Source organism: Rhamphochromis sp. 'chilingali' (assembly GCF_963969265.1).
Source record: "Rhamphochromis sp. 'chilingali' genome assembly, chromosome: 6".
Lineage (NCBI taxonomy): Eukaryota > Metazoa > Chordata > Actinopteri > Cichliformes > Cichlidae > Rhamphochromis > Rhamphochromis sp. 'chilingali'.
Window position 1 is genome coordinate 25,214,089 of NC_137933.1, and position 24,434 is coordinate 25,238,522.

Here is a 24,434-nt window from a genome sequence, read left to right on the forward strand (position 1 = left end):
TTTTCCCAAATAAAGGGGTCAAAACATACAAAATAGTTTGTATTGAATCCAGAACAACAGTGGTATTGCTTAGTTATCATCTGTCCATCATAAAGTCGAGTATTTTTCATCTCATTATTATCTTCAGATTTTTGCACATTGCTTGTAAGCATTATTTGAAGTCTTTATTCATGTGCAATCAAGCAAAAAAAGACTGCAGCTTCTCTAGGAAATGCCTCTGCAGTCAAATAAAGAACACGATATCCAGATTTTCAAATTATGGACAAATTATGGTTGCTGTATTGCATTAAATGGTAAATGGTCTGTACTTGTATAGCGCTTTACTAGTCCCAAAGGACCCCAAAGCGCTTTACACATCCAGTCATCCACCCATTCACACACACATTCACACACTGGTGATTAAGGTAGAAATTGTCAGTGTATTGTATCTGTAGGTATCTCTGCAGCGTCTGCAGACGACATTCTAACTTTAATTGCAGAGCTTTTAAAGTTTGCCTATTTATTTGCAACATGAACATTTTCTGGTTCACATTAACAAAAATATGCAAGGCAACGTTTGCTCTGGGCAGACAGTAGAGCCATTGATATACAACACAACAGAGGCGTTTTTTGAAATGCTCCATTTTTAAACTCATGATCAAGTTCATTTGCTGTGCCTTAAATAACAGCAATGAGCACAGGGGATTTCCAGTTTGAAAGAAAAAGAAAAATCCCTCATCCTGTCCTCAAGGAAAAAATTAAAAAAATCCTAATTGTTTAAGATGATTTAAAAAAAATTCTTGGCTTTTTTGTATGTCACCCACACGCACATTATTAGAGGGAAATGGCTCATTTTTCCATTTTATGAAAGAAATGGAGGGAATGCGTACAAGTGAAAATGTACATATGTCAGTTCGTTAAGTGGACATTCTTATATACTGGTTTTCTACTTGAGCACTGAAAGTATCTATACAACATGTCTCATTCACCTGTTCACAAATTCATTCATACAAGCACCTTTTTCTGCTTCTAAGTGCTTTCTATCTAACATTCACACTCCTGAACATATCAGGAGTAACTTGAGGTTTGATATCTTGCTCAAGGGCGTTTTGGCATGCAGACATTGGCACAGCCTAAATTTCAAAGAAACTTCAAGATGATGAAAGATAATCCCAAAATGAATGAATGCTATTCATTGTGATGGTTTGTGTCTAAAAATAATTTATTACCCTTATTAAATAGTAATTTGTGAATGGCAGTTGCTTTGGAAGATTGTCTCACGGCTTTGAAACATTTGTCTCTCCTGCCAATCCCGTCTCAGATATTAAATAAATATTAGGGTTGATCACGACACGTGCTTCTCAGAGGAAAACTGACATGGACCAGAACACACTGACATCACTGTCAGTGACCTGTAATGATAACGTTGACCATGAACCCCAGATTCGTGACCATGAAAATAAATGAAAAATGAACCATATGTTATCTGTAGTGTCTCACTTAATTAGAATTACTGCTGATTAAAGGAAGGAAGAGACGTGTGACTACATAATTTCCGGGGAACAGCATGTTATTATTGGTGCTATGACTTCTGCCTTCATTTAGCCACACAACACAGCTCTGTTTGCAGTAAAGGAAAATCTCCACAGCTGCTTCCCCCAACAACAAACACACTCAAGCTATATCAGAATCAGAATCAGAATCAGAATACTTTATTGATCCCTGGGGGAAATTATTTTTTGTTACAGTGCTCCATTTTAAACCAACATTAAGACAAGACAGACAATACGCTAACTAAGAATAGTACAATATATACATATATATACATACATACATACATAAGTCACTTATAAATAAATATTTGGAAAAGAAACATGTGTAGTTGTAGCAGCAAACAGTGTGTTAAGTGGATGCGTTGTACAGGGAGATGGCCACAGGCAGGAATGATTTCCTGTGTCGTTCAGTGGTGCTTTTCGGTAATCTCAGTCTCTCACTGAACGAGCTCCTGTGACTGACCAACATGTCATGGAGTGGGTGGGAGGTGTTATCCAACATTGTCTTTATCTTGGACAGCATCCGCCTCTCCGACACCACCTTGAGGGAGTCCAGCTCCATCCCCACAACATTGCTGGCCTTACGGATCAGTTTATTAAGTCTGTTGGCATCTGCGACCCTCAGCCTGCTCCCCCAGCATGCAACAGCATAGAGGATCGCACTGGCCACCACAGACTCATAGAAAATCCTCAGCATTTTCTGGCAGATGTTGAAGGACCTCAGTCGCCTCAAAAAATAGAGACGACTCTGGCCCTTCCTGTAAAGTGCTGTGGTGTTTTTAGCCCAGTCCAGTTTATTGTCAATGTGTACTCCAAGGTATTTATAGTCCTCCACAATGTCAACACTGACCCCCTGGATTGAAACAGGGGTCAAGTGTTTCCTGGTCTTCCTGAAGTCCACGATCAGTTCCTTGGTCTTTGCCACGTTGAGCTGCAGATGATTCTGCTCACACCACGTGACAAAGGAGTCGACCACAGCCCGGTACTCTGTCTCATCATCCCTGCTGATGCATCCAACCACCGCAGAGTCATCAGAAAACTTCTGAAGATGGCAGGTCTCTGTGCAGTGGCTGAAGTCTGTGGTGTAGAGGGTGAAGAGGAAGGGGGAGAGGACAGTCCCCTGTGGTGCCCCTGTGTTGCTAATCACCTTGTCAGACACACACTGTGGGAGACGTACATATTGTGGTCTTCCTGTCAGGTAATCAACAATCCAGGACACCAGAGAAGCATCCACCTGCATCGCTGCTAACTTATCACCCAGGAGGGTCGGCCTGATGGTGTTGAAAGCACTGGAAAAGTCAAAAAACATGACCCTCACAGTGCTCGCCGGCTGGTCCAGATGGGTGTAGACACGATTGAGCAGGTAGATGATGGCGTCCTCTGTTCCGAGACGAGGCTGATAAGCGAACTGAAGGGGATCCAGGTGTGGTCTTACTATGGGTCGCAGCTGGTCCAGGATGAGCCTTTCCAGGGTCTTCATGATGTGGGAGGTCAGTGCCACGGGCCTGTAATCCTGGGGGCCACTGGGACGAGGCGTCTTTGGTACAGGGACGAGGCATGATGTCTTCCACATCACCGGGACCCTCTGCAGACTCAGACTCAGCATAAACAGTTTATGAAAGACTCCACACAGCTGGGGGGCACAGGTCTTGAGGACAAGGGGACTCACTCCGTCTGGTCCAGCCTCCTCATTTGCATCTCAACCTGGTATTGAGTGAAGGTGATGGGTGGGGGAGGGGTGTCAGGAATCTCACAGGAGGCAACATGTGAAGAGAGAGGCTGGCACAGTGGTGTGGCTCTGGATTCCAGGCTGACTGCAGGTGAGGTTGTGGGGGTGGGAGCAGACACTGTGGTGTCGAATCTATTGAAAAACAGATTCAACTCGTCGGCTCTATTCTCACCTCCCTCAGCTCCCCTGCTGTTGGTTGGCCTGAATCCAGTGATGGTCTTCATGCCCCTCCACACCTCTCTCATGCTGTTCTGCTGGAGTTTCCACTCCAGCTTCCTCCTGTAATTGTCCTTAGCCTCTCTGATCTTGTCCTTTAGTAACACCTGGACCTTCCTCACCTCCTCTTTGTTGCCCCCTCTGAAAGCCCTCTTCTTGTTGTTGAGGAGGGCTTTGATGTCCTTAGTCACCCACGGCTTGTTATTTGGGTAACAATGAACAGTCTGAGCTGGAACAATGGAGTCGGTGCAGAAAGTTATGTAGCCTGTGATACACTCAGTAAGCCCATTGATGTCCTCGGCGTGAGGCTCACAGAGTGTTTCCCAGTCGGTCACCTCGAAACAGCCCTGTAGTTCCGCTATTGCCTCCTCTGACCACCTCCTAACAGTCCTGGTGGTCACAGGTTCCCTCCTCACAATTGGCACATAGCGGGGGGGTGAGGTGAATCAGGTTATGATCTGACCTACCAAGTGGGGGGAGGGAGGAGGAGCTGTATGCATCCTTGACGTTAGCATACAGTAAGTCTAAAGTTTTCTCTCCCCTGGTGGGACAGTCCACATATTGTTTGAATGTTGGTAGTGTATTGTCCAGTGATACATGGTTGAAGTCACCCGAGATCACAATAAAGGCACTCGGGTGCTGAGTCTGTAGCCGAGCTATGGCAGAGTGGATAGTGTCACATGCAGCTGTGGGGTTAGAAGAGGGGGGAACATAAACAGCCACCAAGATGACGTGAGAGAATTCCCTGGGTAAATAATACGGCCTGAGTCCAACAGCACACAGTTCAGTGTCCGGGCAACAAATCCTTTCTTTGATTGTTATGTTGGCAGGGTTACACCACCGGTTGTTAACTAAAACAGCAAGCCCACCTCCTTTACGCTTACCGCTAGCGATGCTGTCCCTGTCCGCCCGAACAGTGTGGAAGCCTTCCACGGAAGCATTCTCATCGGGAATGACCTGGTGCAGCCATGATTCGGTGAAACACATCAGGCTACACTCTTGGTATTCCCTCTGACTCCGTACCAGTGCTGAGAGCTCGTCGATTTTACTTGCCAACGATCGCACATTTCCCATCACGATAGACGGCAGACACGGTTTAAACCTCCTCCTCGCTTCGAGCCTCCGCTGTCTCACCGTCACCTTTTTTCTTCTCTTCTGTCCTTGACCTCTGCATCCCCGATGTGTTTTCCTCCAAATTTCAGCTGGTACTTCTGCGGGCACTTCTGCGGGCCTGGCCAGCGAGCCGGCCGGTGTTGTGCCAAAAAGTGATTGTCTGCCAAAAACTGATTTCCAATGTTTCTGTGTATTTTTTATGTGTAATATCTTTACGTATGTTCGTAAATAGACTTCGGTGAACAGGGTTTACAAAGGGGTTATATAGAGAATTAAAACAATATCTGTTTTTCACTTACATTATAACCAATCCGGTCCTTTATCCCCACTTAAAATATTTTTACGGAAATATTGTAATATTTGCTGCCATTTCTGCTGTCCTCTTGGCCAACTTACTCTTACAAAAGACATTTTTAATGTTAATGAGATTTTTTTTTAACTGGATAAATAAAGGTTATATAAAAGTCACTGCCAAAAACTGATTGCGGCTTCTACCTTGTTACACGAATGTTGTTTGTGGCTCAAGATGACTTTATGTCATCCATGAGGGATGCATTTGACATATGTTTCACATATTATAGCCCAACAAGTTACTTATAGCAGTTTAAATACGAGCAATCAGTTTTTGGCAAATACCGGAAATCAGTTTTTGGCAGACAATCACTTTTTGGCACAACACCGGCATCAGGGCGATCAGCTGATCTCTGGAGTAAACAGAGTCTGGTCATATCCATATGACCAGACCACAAAATGCCTACCCTCAGGGATGAATGCCAATAAAATATATTTTTAAAAGGTTTTTAATCAAATGATTTTGATTAGAAAATCTTTACAAACAAAACCTCCCATAACTGAAAATAGTGGATACTGAAAACTGAAACAATTATAAAATAGCATAAAGTAATGCAATAGTTCTCCAAAAGTTGATTCTGTTCATCTGGACGTAGCGTTTTTGGGAGAAACGTTTCGTCACTCATCAGAGTGACTTCTTCAGTCTCAGCTGACTGCAGGTTTCCCCAAATCTTATAAACAGTACATCTGCACAATCATCTGCACTGAAACCAGCCCACTGAGGGGACAATGGGCTGGGAGGTCAGTTCCTTAATCATAATTATGTAAATTCTCATTTGCCCAATTAGAGAGACTGGACATTCATCCATCTGTCTTCTGTGTATCCAATTCAGGGCCAGCAGGCTGGAGCCTATCCCTGCTGTCATAGAGGCAGGGCAGGTAGCCAGTCTACCACAGGGCTACCACAAACAGGCAGACAACCAGCCACACTCACATTCGCACCTGTTGCCCATTGACAATAACCAATTAACCTAGCCCTCAAATCAGATTGAGATGCTTTGGCATGACCTGAGTTAAAATAAAGAGCGGGCCAATATTCCTCCACAGCAGTGTGAAAGATTCAATGCACCATACTGTTTGACAGCAGTTCTTGCTGCTGAGGGTTGCTCAAGCAGTTAATAGGTTTAAGGAATATAACCTGACCACCTAACCACAGGGCTAAGCAGGTTTGGATAACTTTTTTCCCTTAATAAATTAAATCATTATTTAAAGAGTGCATTTTGTATTTATTTGGGTTGTCATTATCTAATATTGAAATGTGATTATCTGAAGCACGTAAATGTGACCAATAGGGAAAAAAAACCATAGAGGCATGCACACCTCTAAAACATTTCTATACACTGTGAAATTGTTTTGGTACCCCCTGAAAGTTAACACACTCGTGCACATGTGATGGTCATTGTCCACAAATCTCTTAGGACAGCCGTGAAAGACAATGAAAGACCCGTGTTTACCGAGTCTCTACAGTGAAAATTTGCTCTACAACCTCTGATACTGAACATTATCTCCATAAATCTGCTTTAAGCTGAACCAAAATGGGGTCTGAATGTAGTACTGGTGTGTGTTTTAGTTTCCATTAGATGCAACAAGTAAACCCATATGGAAAAGATCTATATAAATCTTATAAAGTTTGTATCTGTCTTGTGTGAAACTTGGATGAAAAGCATACAAGAGTGAAAACGGATATAAGATCCCTTGAAAAATTATATAAATGAAACTTGTATGTTCTGGATACTTACTAAAACAATGTATGAAAGTAATGAGAAAGTGGCCACTTTCATGAGTAAATCATGTAAGTTTTTACTATTTCTTTTCCACATGGGAAGGCAGCTCTGCTATGTATGGTGGTTATTTGTGAATCTTAATTTCAATTCAGTTCATGTGGCGGAGGTGTGGTCCCGGGCGCGTCTGCAGGGGAGGAGTGGTGCAGTGGGTTCAACGGGGCTGTGCTGGAGATGCCGGTGAGAACAGCTGATGGCGATTTGGACTGATAATGGTTTCCTTCCCTTTTTATAGTGAGACGGAGAGGAGCGGAAAAGAGGGAAATCAGCTGGGACCGACAGCTGTCAGACTGTGTTCAGTCATAACCTGAGAAAATTGTAAATAAATGTAGAACCTGGTGATAAAGACCTGTGTGTGTGTGTGTGTGTGTGTGTGTGTGTGTGTGTGTGTGTGTACCTGTGTATAGTGCATTTCACAGTTCACTTTTTATATAGTTCCAGTTCACAACAACAGTCATCCTAAGAAGCTTCACATTGTAAGTTAAAAAAAACTTTGATTGCAAAGAGAACTTCAACAATCAGACAATACCTGCTGAATATCTGCTAAAACTGGTTTGGGTGGGAGACAGAAAAGAGACCACAACAAAAAGAAGAGAGTAGAGAGAGAGATAATAGTGGCATACGATGAGTGAAAATGGGGAAGAAGAAGTCCATAAGTAGCCTGATCCTATAACTTTATTAGTCTAGATAAGAGTTATCAAAAAGGTAAAGCTTTAAATCTTTAAAGCAGTGAGAGTCTCTGTCTCCCAAACCCAAACTGTGAGCTGGTTCCATGGCAGAAGGCTCTGCCTCCCATTCTACTTTCAGAAACTCTTAGAAGCACAAGTAACATGACAGTCTGAAGAAAAGCTGCTCTATAAAGTCTTTATGTAACCACGAGGCCTTATAATTCAAGACTTTGTATGTAATGGAAATAATCATCTATAGAAATAGAAATGGAAAAAAACAAAATGCTCATTGCCACACACTTGCTACATTTGTGCACAAATAAATGAAACTCAATGTAAAAAGGTTTTTAGGGCAGATTCCTAGTAGATTACAGAAGCAGCATCATTCCCAGAAGCAGTAAAAACAAGGAACAAGGAAAAGAATGAGGCACCAAACTGATCACACTGAAAAATACAGTTATGATAGGGTTATGGCCTCTTCATAGATATGGCAGACATGTAGCAACATCAGCATTCATTTTCTCTGGAAGCCAACTAAGGCAGGTTATTATTATTATTATTATTGTTGTTGTTGTTGAAGTAATGCAAAGTGACGTTTCTTATATGTGACAAGTCTAGGGATCTTTCCATGTAGATTTACTAAAGCCCATCTTTATGTATTTTAGCTTGGTGCAAAGCTTTAAATCTAATCTTCAGTGTGAATCATACATGGTAATAACTTCTAGGAACTCCCAAACTGTTGTAAATTATAATTCATAACAAGCTTGGTGGTCAAAACATTTTCTCCAAAACCAAATACTGAATACTGTTATTGGAGAAATGTTATAAAAAGACTGTCAGCTGCTAAGGGGATAATGTAAAATTTTATTTAATATGTGCAACAACCCTGAACTCCAACAGTACCCTCTCCCTCCTTTATTTGAACTGGTTTCATCATATTCCACTGAAGTGCTTTTTACATTTTTAAGCATTTTTAACCAAGGCAACAAGCCACGGTAATAAAACCACACTTAAAAAGGTTTCTCTGTAGTTGCTTGTGTATTAACAGCAAAACCACTGATATACTGGACCAGATATAAACAGACTGCTTACACTGTATTGATTATTATTTATTTATTTTCGTTTTCTTTTGTTTTTTCAGTTTTTACGCAACATGTTTGCTGCGAAGATGTTGTTTGCCATATTCAGTAAGCTCATGAACATTCTCCCTTAAAGCTAGCATCTGTGATATTTATGACCAGTCACTAACTCTAATTTTTCAGAAATCCTTTTGTGGTATTTAAAACGGACAGTTTATGAAAATGACATTAGATGAGTATAACATATGGTTTTGCAGAGTGCAGTGTTCAGGTGCTAAATTTGTAATAATTTATTTCCCCAGTAATATGTGACCTCATTTTTTGTACCCTTGAGCTAAGCAGCATGAAACGCGTTTTGTCCTTGCATGAATCCAAAAATTCCCAGTTTAAAATGAGGAGTTTGAAATGGAATTTCCTACACAAATCATTCTTGTCTTCAAGCAAACAAAAGCCACTGAAAAGCCAAAGGGAACTATAAAATCAGCGGTCAAACAAACAAATAATAATAATAATTTTAACTGCCATTTAGGAGAATTATATTGTATTTGTTGTAGAGAAAAGTATTATTTATATGACATTTCTTTCATTATCAGTACAACTAATAATTCATTTAAGGATTATATTTAGATGATGTGTATAAAAAAGAAAAAGACATGCAGTCAGCACTTTTAAAGGGATCTTACTGAGGAAATTAATTGGAAGGTACCTAAAATCACATAAAATGAGAAAAACTGAGGATGATGTTTCTTTTCAAATTAAAGGTACCGCTTTATTTTACACCATTAACAGTAATCTATATTGGTATACCACGTGTCAAAACATATTTACTAAGTTGCAAATACAGATGTCGCTTTAAATGTAGCCTTTATTTACCACTTGAGTTTCTTTTATTTCTTCTACACTACTTCATTATGGCAATGGTTATTTTTTTATTTTGAAAATCTCGCCGGAACTCGCTACTTTGACGAAGTATGACTTGACGTTTTTTTCCCCCCTGTGTGATGTTACCCATGACAAAGGCAAAACAAAACGGGGACGGCTGTCTATATTCATCATAAACGTCGTCCACAAAATATATTATTATATTATAATATAGCTGCTAGTTTGCTGCTGATAAATTCGTTCAACAACGGGGTAAGCTTCCAACTAGACGGCCGCTTTAATGACCAAACATTAGCATCAAATCAACGGACGACTTGCTGGTTTAAAAGCTTGTTAGCTAGCTAGCATTAGCTGTTTGTTGACATCCGTGTTTGGATATGGACTTGCCCTTTTAGCGCCCTGTTAACGCCCTGTTAAGCTGTTTAGCTGTGATGAACGAAATAACATTAAGGTTACCTCTTAGCACATTATGACTTACTGCAGCATCATCCTTAAGTGGTAATAATTAGTGAAATAAAGCTCCAACTTAATGTTTCTCGGTCTTTTCAGTATTTGCAGTGTTACCTCGTTTGACCTTATTTACTTAAGTCGTCCATAAAATGTCTGTAGGGCGTGTTTTTGTTGACTGTTGAAGTAGAGCTTACACATACCACTGAGATTCATGCATCTTCAGCCTCAGTGAAAATTAGACTTAATGGTAATTAACCAGCCAAAGGGAGTGCTAGTGTACCTGTCAGGCTGTCTCTAGTGTAGCTTCATAAAATCTACATGGAATTAAATTACAATTACTACTACCCTTAACCCTTTAATTATGTATCAGAGTTTCCTTCGTTATGGTTACAATTTTCAACAGGACATTTGTATTCTCTGGTATTCTAGCATATGGATGTGGAGTTTGAAAGTTTGAAAGAGTTTTGTGAGGTAGGGAGGATCTGATGAAAAAGTAGATTTTGTTTCATTTTAGATGTAAAGGAACTTTTTCTGTAATGTGTAAGACTAAATCTTTTTTAAGATCTGACCTAAATTGCAAGTATAAAATAGCAGTAGCCTTGGTATAACTCTCATTCAGGACTATGTATTATGTATTTGAACGAAGTTAAAGATGTGCACGGATTCATATTTCTGCTTGTAACATGCAGCACATATTTTGCCTTTATTTTTCTTGAAACCATTGGGCTCTTAGTGAGAGTTATGACCCATGAACAGCTCATGACCAAGTAAATGTCAACACAATGTCTATCACTGCACAGTAAGCCGAACCAAGTATAAACACTGGCTAACCAGCTTCCTTCTGAAAGGAAACTGAGATTCCTCGTAATGTTTCAATACATAAAGCCAAGAGAAGACAATTGCTTTGTTTTGTTTGTCTTTCTTAGATGTAGCCAATAAAATGGAGTATGATGAGAGACTTGCACTTTTTCGCCAAACCCGCCTCAATCCATTTGATCGTGGAGAGGAAGAGGATGGTCCCCAAGGAGACAAAACACCCCCGCAACATGGTGAGGTTTGCCACAAGTTATGATACAACTGTCTAAGGATTGCTTTCACACCTGTAGTTAAATTCAGGAAAATAATATACATTGTTTTCTTTGTTGTCTTTCATTTGCCTGCTTCATCTTAGTATTAAGCCATATAGACAGAGTTTACACCTCACACTGATCGATTTCTCTGACTGTCTTCCTTCATCGTCACATGCGTATTTAACATTTTTTAAATCTCTTTATCATGATGATGCAAATTTTGAATTTAGCCGTGCCTGTAAAAGGTGACTAGTTTGATAGACAGGAAAAAAGTTGAATATACAAAAAAATTGCATCTGGTCTTCCAGTGATGTATCTGCTGTTTGCTGAAGCGTCGTCAGAAATGGTCTCAGTGAAAGAAGCCATTATTAATAAAGGAAAACACTGAGAAAATTACAAATTGCACAAGAACTGGACAGAAAATCAATGGCAACAGTACTTATGGAGTGATGAAGAGAAATACAATTAGGGCTGCACAACTGACAGTGCTTGGAAGATAACTTTTCAAATTCCACTGCAGATTACAGAATACATGCCCAAAAATGTAGTTTGCAATGTAATACGTTACTCAATGTGAGTAACGTATTCTAAATACTTTGGATTAATATATTGTAATGCCTTTCACATCTACATTATTGCGCTAATGCTCTGTGATTTATTACTATTACTGAAGGCTACTCGCCACCGAGCTAACATTGTTAGCTGGCTTTAGCTGAGTTTAGTTCATAGACTGCTTTCAGAACTTCACATGATTATTGTTACTGCTATCCATCAAGTCTTAACAGTCTGCAGTCTATTTTAAATACATAAGGTAACATGTATTCCTTTACTCCCCAGCACTGACAACTGATAATCAAGATTATTTTAATTTTTTGATTATGATTATTTTGACTAATATTGAGATCGCACAGGGGCAGCACGGTGGTGTGGTGATTAACACCACAGGTCCTGAGTTTGATTCCACCATCTGGCCGGGGCCTTTCTGTGTGGAGTGTTCTTGTCCCTTTTCCGTTTTCTCTGTGTTTGTGTGGGTTCTCTCCAAGTACTTTGGCTTCCTCCCACAGTCCAAAGACATGCAGTTAGTGGGGTTTGGTTAATTGGTAATTCTAAATTGCTCATGTGTGAATGTGAGTGTGAATTGTTGTCTGTCTCTATGTGTTGGCCCTGTGACAGATTAGCGACCTGTCCTGCCTCTCTCGCCCTATGGTAGCTGGAATACGTTCCAGCCCCCACCATGACCCTGACAATTATAAGTGGAAGACAGTGGATGGATGGATTGAGATCACATGTAACCACAACACTGCTTTCCTATCTTCACATCTGTCCAGATCTTTGCATGAAAATAAAATTGGTCCTTTTTATTCACCTAAATTATCTTTAAAGAAAAATAACAAATATTTAAAAGAAAAAAACCAGTACCAAAACCTAACTAAACAAAATTATCAGGACACTGCATGACAGGATAACATATGGTTTGCGCAGTAAGTTTACCATTTTCCTGAAAGATTTGTTACTCAACTTCTTTAGTGGGCACACGTGGTGTATGTCTGCAATGGTACTGAATGATTCATGCTAGCAAGCACTGCAATGGTTTTCTTGGCCTTCATGCATGAATTTTACTGCAGTTTTTGGTGTCTTTTTAGGTGATTGAAGTTGTGTTGCTTTGCAGTACAGACACATAGAAGTAGCTGCATATGATTTGTTCCAGGACACTTGTGCTAAATCCAAAGGATTCCCAAGCAACAGATGATGATGTTTTGAGGGACAAGCTCTTCATATCTGTCTTTCAACATAGTGTTACTCCAAATTAGTCCAGGAACCGCCAACAGCTGTGATTAACACATGGAGGCATGTGCCAATCACAGTGCTTGATTTGTTTTTACTTTGGATTTTAATTGGGAGCGCACACATTTTAAATATTGCTCAATCATGTTCATTTAATTGCGGGAAGCTAAAGTTGCAGTTATACAGCCATCTGTATAGCCTGGTGGTGGCTTTGTGATGCTTTGCGGCTGCATTACAGCAAGTGGTATTTGTGATCTTGGCATTTACCTTTCTAAAACAGTTTGTTGTTGCAGTGGGAAGTGGGGTTTTTTTGCATTCATGGTTCCAGTTTTTTCTTAATGTCACTATGTATGTTTGCTTCCTTTTCAAAAACACAAGCAGTATATCTCAGTTACTGTATAGGCAATAAATCCCTCATTAAAGTTAATTTGTGCAGAAACGTTTCATCACTCATCCAGGTGACTTGTTCAGTCTCAGCAGGTTTCCCCAACCGTATAAACAGGACATTTGCATAATAACTGAAACTAGCACCACTGACAAACATGGGCTGTGAGGTCAGTTTCTTGATCATTAAGCAGTCAGCTGAGACGGAAGAAGTCACTTGGATGAGTGACGAAACATTTCTCCTATGGAAAACGCTACATCCAGATGAACAGAGTCAACTTTTTGAGATTTCCCTACCTGAATGATTGAGCTTGCATCAATTTGTGCACTTAGTTTAATAGTTTCCTTGTAATGTAGGGCAGATCCTGCTAATGCATAAGGAGCAAGGACACTGGTCTGTTGTGACTAAGGAAAAGGAAGTTGGAAATGCTGTAGCTGAAGTAGAGGAAATGAAACGCATGGGAGTAAGCAGTACTTCAGTAACACTTCCTGTAATTTAGGACTTGGAAAAATACACTTTTTGCTTTTTGATGAGCAAGAATGACTCACTGATAGCTGTTCTGATTCTACGGTGCCTCATTACTCTGAGTCTATTGGGAACTACAAGGCTGAATTCCTTCAACATGTTTTGTTCAGAGGTGTACGCAGGTAACAACACTGTTTGTATAATGTGATTCTTTTAGTTTATTAAACATTATTTGAATAGCTAAACACTGACTTAATCTTTTTAAATATATTTGAATTTGTTCAACCTTTAAATTCCATCATTCAGTTCTGTTTACTAATTTTTCACTTCATCAGAATAATCTCAGTTGTCAGTATGGATAGCTGAAAGTTTACTCTCACTGCACTTTAAATGTTAATTTGTCACTTGCTTTAATTTAAATTCAGACTTGTATTGTAACAGATGAAAATGCCAAACATCAGTTTGAGTAAAGAATGGATATTGATCAGACTGTGAAAGTGTTGGTGTCAATTACTGCTGCGCAAATTTTGATATTGATGTATTTACACCAAGTAAATGCAGGGCCAGTTATTGCTGATATCAGTACTGATACTGATAGTTTTAACTTGTAGACAGGTTATGTAGGCCAGGCTAGTGCGTAATCATTTATGAGAAGAATTGTCATTAATTTGCTAATGCTGATCACATTTTAATCACTGTCACTGTAATTTTACTTTCCACCATAACACATAGATAAAAACATCTTTCAGATTTTCATGTATCTTGAAACTTGGGGTTTTTTGAAGACCAGTAATGTAAATGTGCTGTCTCTAAAGCACTTTGGGTGAACTTCTGTTGATTAAATATGTTATATATGAAAAAATAGATGTGACAGTCAACACAAAGTATATATTTTGTGTATATTTTTATGAATGTTAATTTAGTATAGTAGCATATAGTGTATAGTTTAGTATATTTTAAATTTAAAATATACTAAACTATAAAAAAACAAACATTTATTTAACGCAATTCAGTAGGCTACATACTGAACTTGGAGGATAGAAACGAAGCATCGATCCTATCACACTAGTATCTGTCTAATGCCATGGCCAGCATTTGCATCAATAATATTGATATTTGGATCATTCTGCCAACATCTAGTGCCAATTATTAAACTGTATGAAAGAAATTGAGATTGGTAAAACACAAATTCTATACAAAGTTGTTCTTGTTGTTGTTGTTTTTAAACAAAAGTACAAGTCATACAGGGCTCGCAGAATTTCAAAATCCCTGGTAGCCCTTCGGGCAGGCACTCTTCGTTTTTGGTAATCCAAAATAAATTTAAGTTGCCCAAATAAAAAAAAAAGATTAATGTTTTGTTTCCTTTACAATATTATATTGTAAAGGAAACAAAACATCAATCAAAAAATAGTTAAAACACAAATTACAACAACTGTATAAAAATTACAATCATCAACTCAAATATTTGGTTCAAATTGAACAGAAATTTCTATGAACTTGTAAGAACTGTGTAGGACATGAATCAGTGTGTGTCAGATCCTGATTTTGAAATTTCCACTGAAATCACAGGTAAGTGGAACCGAGATCTAGGCCATTTGCCTTTTGAAGTTTGCAAAGGCTGCTAAATTTTGCCAATGGTAGTTCACTCTTTGCAACATAGTACGCTGTTCTAAACAGATTTTCCAGGACTTCTTGTTGTGCTTGGTTTATTTTTAGTATGTTTTTTGAAATTGGTGTTTGTTCTGGGAACGATACTGCAGACTGAGCAATAATGCATTTCTTGCATTTCTCATGGGTTCTGATGGGGTCTTTCTTAAAATTACTGGTCCCAGTAACAAAGGCGCTTGCCGACTCAGAATTTGAGGGAAACTCACGACACACCCGGCAGAACATTATGTTACTTAGCTTATCATATTCCAGCCACAGAAATTATTTTGTCCATGAAACCAAAAAAGCTGCGCTTTCTTTTTGCTTCATCGTCTGATTTATAATAACTTTTCTGTTTTGTGGTAGGCTTTTCTTTGGCTCTCCCTTCTTCACCCTGAACTGTCTTATTTGGCTCTGCAGAACTAAAATACCTGCGTAAATCCATCTGCTTTTACACACGTACTTACATAACGGTCAGTGATTCTCTGCGCAATCAACCTCTATCACATGTTTAAGCTTGCTGCGGGAGATTTTACTTGTCATGTTTGAATAGTAAGCTAACGATTGATAAGACGATGCCAGAGGAATTGGTGCGCAATTAATCTGTCACTCACCAATCAGTACTGCCGCTCTCTATACACAGTTCATGCGATCGCAACGTGAAAGTGAACGCAAAAAAAGCACAAATTCAAACGGCATTTCAATATGTCACATATTGACAGTGACTCATTGATGCCAATGACAAAATTACCCAGATACATTTGCGAAAGAATGCAGAAGCATTGACATATATTTTTTCTTCCTATGATAGCCCGACAGGCAGGGCTGAGATGGATTTTGGTAGCCCGACTGGAAAAATCGCTAGCCCTGGGATGTCGGATGGTTTAACTAATTTCGACACATTCAGAACGAATAATTGTGAAAGAGATTGGTTGCAGACATGTAAATGTGACAGTAATAAAGCAGTAATAAAGCAACTCAAAGTTCATTCCACAATAGTCATGTGGATGAAATTAGCAAGCGTGACCGAGTGCACTTGCCAGAATGTAGTGTGTATGCTTGCAAGAAGAACAGCGCTTTATGCCATGTTTTCCTCAATTTAGAAGCAAGACCTGAGGTTTTCCCTGGGACCAGAACACACAGTTCAGATCGAACCATGGACCTCGGTCTAGCTGAGGATCACTTCTCAAGGCCTGTGGTAAGTACTCCTTACGTTTTTCTGATTTGTAACCCAGTAAAAATAATTTATCACTTTCAATTTAACTGTTTATACTGTAAAATGTGAAACTTCCTTGTCTTCCATTTTCATATCATGTTACAGGGTTCTTTTGTGGCATCAGACATTGAACAGCTTAAACTGGCAATAGAAGAATGTAAGAAGCTGATCTTGGAGCTGCCAGAGCATTCAGAGAGACAAAAAGACAATGTAGTGAAACTTATCCACCTGCGCCTCAAACTGCAAGAACTTAAGGTTGGGACTGAGGGGAAAATTGAGAAGGGCATGACATTATATTGTAGTTGTGTGTTCTTGGATAAGTGTAACAGGCTTTAAATATTAATGGAAATCTGTACAAATGCAAAGTTCAGTTTTATTAATATAGTTTTAAATTATAATGTCATCTGAAAGACTTAGTAAGGTCAAAACCTTAAAATCAAGTTGAACTCTTAAGAAACCCTTAGAGAAGTGACCATGTGTGGAGGATTGATGTCAGAGGAGGAGGAGATTCTTAGTGATCATGTTGGGCCTGTAAGTATACAGGGTGATAACTATGGTAGGAAAACATCTAAAACACTCCAAACTGCTTTGATTTGAGTATTTTGCCCTTTATGAAATGTGTGAAAATGCATTGCAGACATTCTTGGAGAAGAGTTGGCGAAGAGTTTGCATAAATTCCCTTTTTTGTTTATAAATGATAGAAAACAAAGTTTTACAGTCTAGTGTATTAAAGGGCTTTCAAATAAACAAGCTCATTAATCAAGCCCATTCATCAACAGTAAAGAAAGTATCAGTTATCATCTGGCTTTGTTTTTCAGTGCATTAGTTTGTTTCCAATAGCAAGATCCCGGTTGACCAAGAAAGATTACTCTGAAGTCACCCCCCATGTCTTAACAATTTGACAGTTTCTTCACTTTAACAACACTTAAACACTAACAAGAGCACTTTAACACACAGGCAGTGTGTCACACTGATTACTGTAACATAATAAAAATGTTAAAGAATAAGTCACGGTGATAATAACGGACAAAGGAATCTTCTTCTTCTTTTTTTTTAAATAAAGCAGTGAAACATATACAATTGCTTAGCTTGATTCTTAACATCCATAATCTCTTTCATTTTGAACTTTATCATGTGAAGCAACTCAAATTATATCTCTATCTATGAAATTTACCCAGAGCACTTCAAATTCCATCGTAAGACCGCTGTTATGCCTTCTGGTCCAAGTTCAGCAGAAAAGTTTTGTGAATCAAAAGAGTTTCATACATCAGGAAATTAATCCTTGATGTTTTTTTATGCATTCCCATCAGTTTTGTTTAGGCTATACAAAACACAAGGTAGTGTAAGTGTAAACAAACTTAATTGCACATAGGTTGCTATCTCTTGCAGATGTACACAAAACAGTGTTACAGCCATGTTTTGTGTGTTCTGTTTTTCGCATGCATCATTTTAAAGGATCCAGAGGAAGATGAGCCTAATCTGAGAGTCCTACTGGAACACCGCTTCTCCAAGGAAAAGAGCAAGAGTGTGAAACAGACCTGTGATAAGTGTAGCACTATTATCTGGGGCCTTATCCAGACTTGGTATACCTGCACAGGTGAGACATAGTAGATACTGGTAGAGCGCTGTAAGATTACCGAAAGTTTAGTTCCCAAAAGTTTGAAACATTTCTGTTAACACTGCTCAAAATTCAGACTTCTAATATCATTTGCTGTGCTCTCAAGCCTTAATACACTCAGAAGGTAATTAGAGATCTGTGCAATCCATTTGCCCCCTAGTTCAAAGAGGCTTAACTTCCATTCTGTTGTATGAAATGTTTCTGTCTGAACCAGTGACAGGTGAGACAATGAGTAATCTTGATGGCGAAAACAAAACTATATATTATAATTTGAAGTTATCTCTTTCTTTTTTCAGGATGCTATTATCGTTGCCATAGTAAGTGTATGAATCTGATCACTAAACCCTGTGTCAGGTCAAAGGTCAGCCACCAGTCTGAGTACGAGCTCAGTATTTGTCCTGAAATAGGACTAGACCGGCAAGATTACCGCTGTGCAGAATGTCGTGCACAAATTTCACTGAGTGAGTACAAATTCAATGTGTTTATGTTTGGTTAGCCCAATTAGGAGTGTATATATATATATATAAAACGACCTCTGGTTGCCTTAGTTGTGGAAAATTTAGATATTTATGTTTTCTATAGTATTTTAAATGCATTTTGGTGATGTGTACATGTTCTTTTGTTTTATAGTTTAACTGTACTTTTTTGTATTTATCTTGCAGGGGGCGTACCTAGTGAAGCCAGACAGTGTGACTACACTGGCCAGTATTACTGCAGCACATGTCATTGGAATGACACGGCTGTCATTCCAGCTCGTGTCATCCACAACTGGGAGTTTGAATCAAGGAAGGTAACCTCAACAACCGCAGATACACTCAGCACATGAAAATAAAATTTATAAATGTGTAAACTAAATTTCATTAACATGTTATCTGAACATTTTGATTGGACTGAAAGAGGCTAGAATTTGTAAATGTGCTTTTAATATTATTTAGTGGATGCTACTGCTTTACATCAAAGTTAGACAGAATCGTATACATATACATGCATATCACGCATGGACATTCCACTGATTAACTCAATTTACTAGAGTACTACAAAACTGCGAAACCATCCTTTAAAGAAGTTTCCCCAGGTTTTAAAAATTTACTCAAGGGAAGTCAGATTAATGTTATTTATATGTCACTCAACTCAATTACATTCCCGTGTCTGGTAGAATCATTTATCTGGTGGCATGTGACCTACTTTTAAAATCATCCCAGTGCAGGGCGAGGTTTGTGAATTTGAATCAGATGATGCACATTTACTCGTTAAAGCTGTCGACCAGTGCAGGATTAACCAAGCTCACTGTCTTATGATGAAGGTATGTCAGTGTGTTTTGAGGGCGTATTGAGCCAGTTTGTGTTCTGATAGTGTCTCTATCTCAGGTCTGTCGCTCCTCAATGCGCTACCTGGCCCTGATGATGTCACGCCCCGTGCTGAGGCTGAAAGAAATAAACCCGCTGCTATTCAACTTTGTGGAGGAACTGGTTGAAATCAGGGTGGGTAGCTTCCCATTGAAGTTTATTTTTCAGCTTATTTTTAATAGACTTGTTTTAAATAAATAATTACTTTCACAGTTGTGTTGTCAGCCAACCTATCCCTAAATTTTTTTTTTTTCTTCATTCAGTGTTGCCAGGACAGGCAAGTGGGTGAGTCACTCCATTCACTAAGAGTGACAGAAATGTTTGTGTGTGTTTTCTCCCACAGAAACTTCGTCAAGATATTCTGTTAATGAAACCCTATTTTATCACCTGCAAGGAAGCAATGGAAGCTCGGCTGCTACTACAGGTCAGTAACTTTTTATTGTCAGAGGTTTAAGATGTAATTTTTTAGTAGATTTTAGTAAATTTTATCAGAGATGGGCAGTAACGCGTAATCTGATTACTTTTTTCAAATAACGAGTAACTTAAGGGATTACTATTGCAAAAACGGTAATTAGATTACTGTTACTTTCACGTAAGCATGCTGCGTTACTAAAACTGTGATTTTTTGCGAGAATGTCTCATGACAGTGATGTAAGCGACGTTCGTGACAACAGCTGTGTACAGATCAACAATGGATAATATATCGAGTGTGGGAGAGAGTATGAGCGTGCAGCGTTTAAAGCGTGGAAGTACTGACCTTATTTTGAGTTTGATTCCATAAAAAGTGACGAAAACATTAGTGTCCGTTGTGCATGGGAAGAAAACGTCTTTTTACAGCGAAAAAACCCCCCTAAACTTCCAAGCAAGCACCGAGTGCACAACGACGTAATGGGAAATTCACAGAGAAACTCGCGGATTCTTCAACTGACCGCTGCTGCACACCTGCACCAGGGCAAACCTCTGCCTACCCTACTCCTGCTTTATAGGTGAAAATAGAGCAACAGGACCACTAGTCTTTGATTTTATTTATTTTCTGCTGTGTTTTACTTGCATTTATTTGAAAGAGTGAGTGTAAACACAAAAAACTATTTTATTTTATGTGCTGGAATGTGCAGAAAATAGGTTTAAATGTTAAACTAATTTATTCCAGTCAGAGAATGTTGCATATAATTAAGTTTTTGCTTGATGCATAAAGTTAAAAGATTTAAAGTTTTAAAAAGAGACTTTTCCATTTGATTACATTTTATATGATAGATTATGCAGAAAAAGTAGAATTGGGCTGAAAGATCTATCGCTTTATCACCTATTCAGGTTGTAAATCGTGTTTTTAAAAAGTAACTAAGTAACTAGGTAATTAATTACTTTTGAAAATAAGTAATCAGTAAAGTAACAGGATAACTTTTTGGGGGAAGTAATCAGTAATTAGTTACTGATTACTTTTTTCAAGTAACTTGACCAACACTGAATTTTATTGGGTAAAACAAGGACTTGCTTTCAAGCAGAAACGTTATCTAGTTATAATAAATTATCTCAATTAAACCTGATCCAAGCAATACTATTAGCCTATTAGACAATTCTGCATGTAAATCATAAAATTATCTTGTAATTGCCCAATGTCTAATAGGCTAATAGATTCTTTTCATATAAGGTTGGGATGAAGAACTGATAGCCTCAACTTTTTTAAACTGGCATTTACAAATTTAGACTAGGCCTTTTTTTCTCAGCTGTATATAAGCGTGTGTGTATTTGTACAAACAAACATGTGCATTAAGAAAGTTTTTTTTTTTCATTATCATATTATAAACAGTTAATATTGTTTCAGTCTCCACTGGATGATCAGAGTTTACAATTTAACCCTTCAAAGTTAGCAAGAATGTAAACAACCCAGTTTGGAAAACTTGCTATCAATTTACTTACCATTTAGAAAAATGCAAATGGAAGCACTGACACAGGCAGCCTATTAGCAGTATGTTAAAACAGCACCACCATGTGATAGAAGTGAAGAGTACTGAACTAAAGAAGGCTGATGATGTACAGTCGGGTGAGCCACTGGATATCACTAATTAGCTTGCATAAATTAAATTGACTCTTGTGATCTCAAGTTCTGTATTAGCTCAGTTTTAATCTATACTAAACATATTTTTATGAATTGTCAGTTTGAATTGTTTTAAAATGTTTCCCTACTGTTAAAATAAATAAATAATATGTTTAAAACTATGCTTGAGTCTGATATCCTTTTTTTGCACTAAAGAGTTGAGTCTCATAATATGAAAGTTGCCCATTTCCTTTTTTTGCATTTATATTTTCCAGCTACAAGATCGCCAACACTTTGTCGAGAACGACGACATGTACTCACTACAGGATTTGATTGACATTTCCACTGGCAGACTGAGCTGTTCCCTCACAGAGATCCACACCACATTTGCTAAGCACATCAAACTAGACTGCGAGGTGAGCTCATACATAAAGCACAAACTTCCCTACTGATGGCACTGTTGAACTATATCATGAAGAAGAGGGGCTGTGTTGGACTTGCAAATTCACCATGTACTAATATATGGCTGAAATGTTTTTAGTATTTGTTGATATCATTGTATCTTTCTGTGCCATATTAATGGTTTGTGCTGTCCATGTGTGTATTTGTAGCGCTGTCAGGCCAAAGGATTTGTGTGTGAGCTTTGCAAGGAGGGAGACATCCTGTTCCCCTTTGACAGTCACACCTCAGTGTGCCATGACTGCTCTGCTGTCTTTCACAGGTTAGTCATCACCAACGATTTGGGCTCAAAAATACAGCAAATTTTCTCTTTGTGAAGTGTTTAAAATTAATTGATAAAAGGAAATTGTTTGTATAAAAGTTTTGAGTGGAGATACCAATAATAAAACAGATCTTCAGAATAACATACCTTCAAATTCCATTGCTAAAGTGGTAATTAGGAGTATTTCTGTTTAACAAATGGTACTTCAATTTGCAAAGCACTATGATTTCCCAATTATTAAACTGTTACTAAAAGAAATAACCAAACTGACATGAATGTTGATGTTTTTTTGTTGTGTACCTCTGTAGAGATTGTTACTTTGACAATTCCACAACTTGTCCACGATGTGCACGAATGACTGAGCGTAAGCAGGATGAAGAGGAGCTGGATGTGAAAGAAAGCTAACTCTGGAAAGGACCCTGGGATTTAAGTGGATGCTGCACTTTGCTTCGTTATGGAAAAAAAAACCCCACAATCTTTCTTTATTTTGTTTTATGATTATGCTCTGACTTTTGTTTTTCCTGTGCACTGCATTATGAGGCAGGGTATTTAAAATTCATCTGGAAATGAATATATTTTTATCAAACCTTTGCATTCCTACAGAACTTAGATGTACAAACCACTGCGTGTATATTTAATGTTGGTGTGTGTTTCTAAATTTACAAGTAAATGCTCTGTAGAGAAAAAATCCACCTGATCAGTAGGTGGTTATGCATGCAGAAATTGTATATTTACTGTTACAAGCCTCAACTACTTTAATCCAAACTGCCAATAATGCTGAACTTTAAAGTTGCCATATATCAGAATTTTAAAGTTTAGAAGCCCAGCGTCCAATAAGAAAATCGCCAAAAATATGCCTTTCAGCATCCAGTTCCTGTGCTGCCATGTCCAAGTTTCAGTTTATTAGGTTCAGATGGGTGATGTTGCACAAAAAAAGCTATATGTTGACATAGTTTAAAATGGGATTAAATCTGTTAGACTGTGTGACCAGTTGGTCACTGCCACTTACCCATCTCCCCTTTTTGGACATATTTTCTATGAGTTCAATTGCTGTTTATTTAGAACCAATATATTGATCTGTTGATATTTCATAAAGTCTTCAATTATGTAGATTTTCAGGCCTTAACTGTTTATTTTCAGCTCTTTTCCTATTTGCACCGTACCGAATGGTATAGGTGAACAAAAAAATTAATGTGTATACATACAATCACTGAAAACATAACTTCAAATATGTGTACTGTATTGGCAACAGATATATATAAAAAAAAAAAAAAAACACCCAGCACGCCCCTGCGGGCGGTTTATCCTTCAAGCTCGGGTCCTCTACCAGAGGCCTGGGAGCTTGAGGGTCCTGCGCAGTATCTTAGCTGTTCCCAGGACTGCGCTCTTCTGGACAGAGATCTCCGATGTTGTTCCCGGGATCTGCTGGAGCCACTCGCCTAGCTTGGGAGTCACCGCACCTAGTGCTCCGATTACCACGGGGACCACCGTTACCTTCACCCTCCACATCCTCTCGAGCTCTTCTCTGAGCCCTTGGTATTTCTCCAGCTATATATATATATATATATATATATATATATATATATATATATATATATATATATATATATATATAATGAAAGCATGCATTAGCAGTACGGTACTTTTCCTTGTAAAGAAAATTGTTAAACTGTAAGACACAAAGACTATGAGAGTTGTTTTATGTGCTTTCATTTTTTTAAATTCAAAACTGTGAACTAATGCTGTGCAGTTTAATATGTGTTTAATCAGTGCTGTTTTCATGCAGTGTAGCAAATGTCTGTTGATGCTCATGAAAATTGTGTGCCTAAGGCTGTCAGGTTACTTAACAGCTGTTATCCAAACCCTTTCATACCATCATGGTAGTTGTTTCAGTCTAAATTCCCTTAATTAAGTCTCTGTATGTTAAGTGGCAAACCTTGGTTAATGTGTAAATGCTGACCTTTATGTATTTGTTTTAAAATAATGAGTTTTGGCTGTGTTATCTTTCAGCATGATGTATTGTATATATATTTTTTCCAAACTAATGGACTTACATGGTGTTGGTAAACACCATGGCTTGTTAAACATATGAGTAGTGCATGAATAAATTAATGAAATGCATTTAAGCAATGGTTTTAATTCTGTCTGTTAATGACCGGTCTGCAACTAAGAACAACAAAAAATCCAAATGAAGATAGATCTCTTTGGCTTTCCAACATTAAAACTGGGCTTAACAAAAACAACAACAACAAAAAAAAAAAAAAACCCGCTGGAAGACTGGTGCCTACCTGTAGCGTCTGTAACCAAAATCTCGCGAGATGACTGTGATACGCACCGTGCCTCCG

The 24,434-nt window shown here is 38.4% G+C and overlaps 1 protein-coding gene across 2 annotated transcripts; it reads left to right on the forward strand.

Moving 5' to 3' along the window:
• Positions 1-9,463: 9,463 nt before the first annotated feature.
• Positions 9,464-22,534, forward strand: def8 (differentially expressed in FDCP 8 homolog). 2 transcript variants are annotated; one of them, XM_080885732.1, is made up of 12 exons: positions 9,464-9,603; positions 10,728-10,850; positions 16,257-16,351; positions 16,475-16,624; positions 17,825-17,966; positions 18,284-18,448; positions 18,650-18,777; positions 19,355-19,468; positions 19,677-19,757; positions 21,644-21,784; positions 21,980-22,089; positions 22,398-22,534. In XM_080885732.1, the coding sequence occupies exons 2-12, from the start codon at positions 10,742-10,744 to the stop codon at positions 22,492-22,494; spliced, it is 1,332 nt and encodes a 443-aa protein (XP_080741858.1). In that variant the 5' UTR covers positions 9,464-9,603; positions 10,728-10,741; the 3' UTR covers positions 22,495-22,534. The 2 variants fall into 2 exon arrangements, with proteins under 2 accessions (XP_080741858.1, XP_080741859.1); XM_080885733.1 differs by having other exon boundaries at positions 16,260-16,351.
• The last annotated feature ends 1,900 nt before the right edge of the window (positions 22,535-24,434 follow it).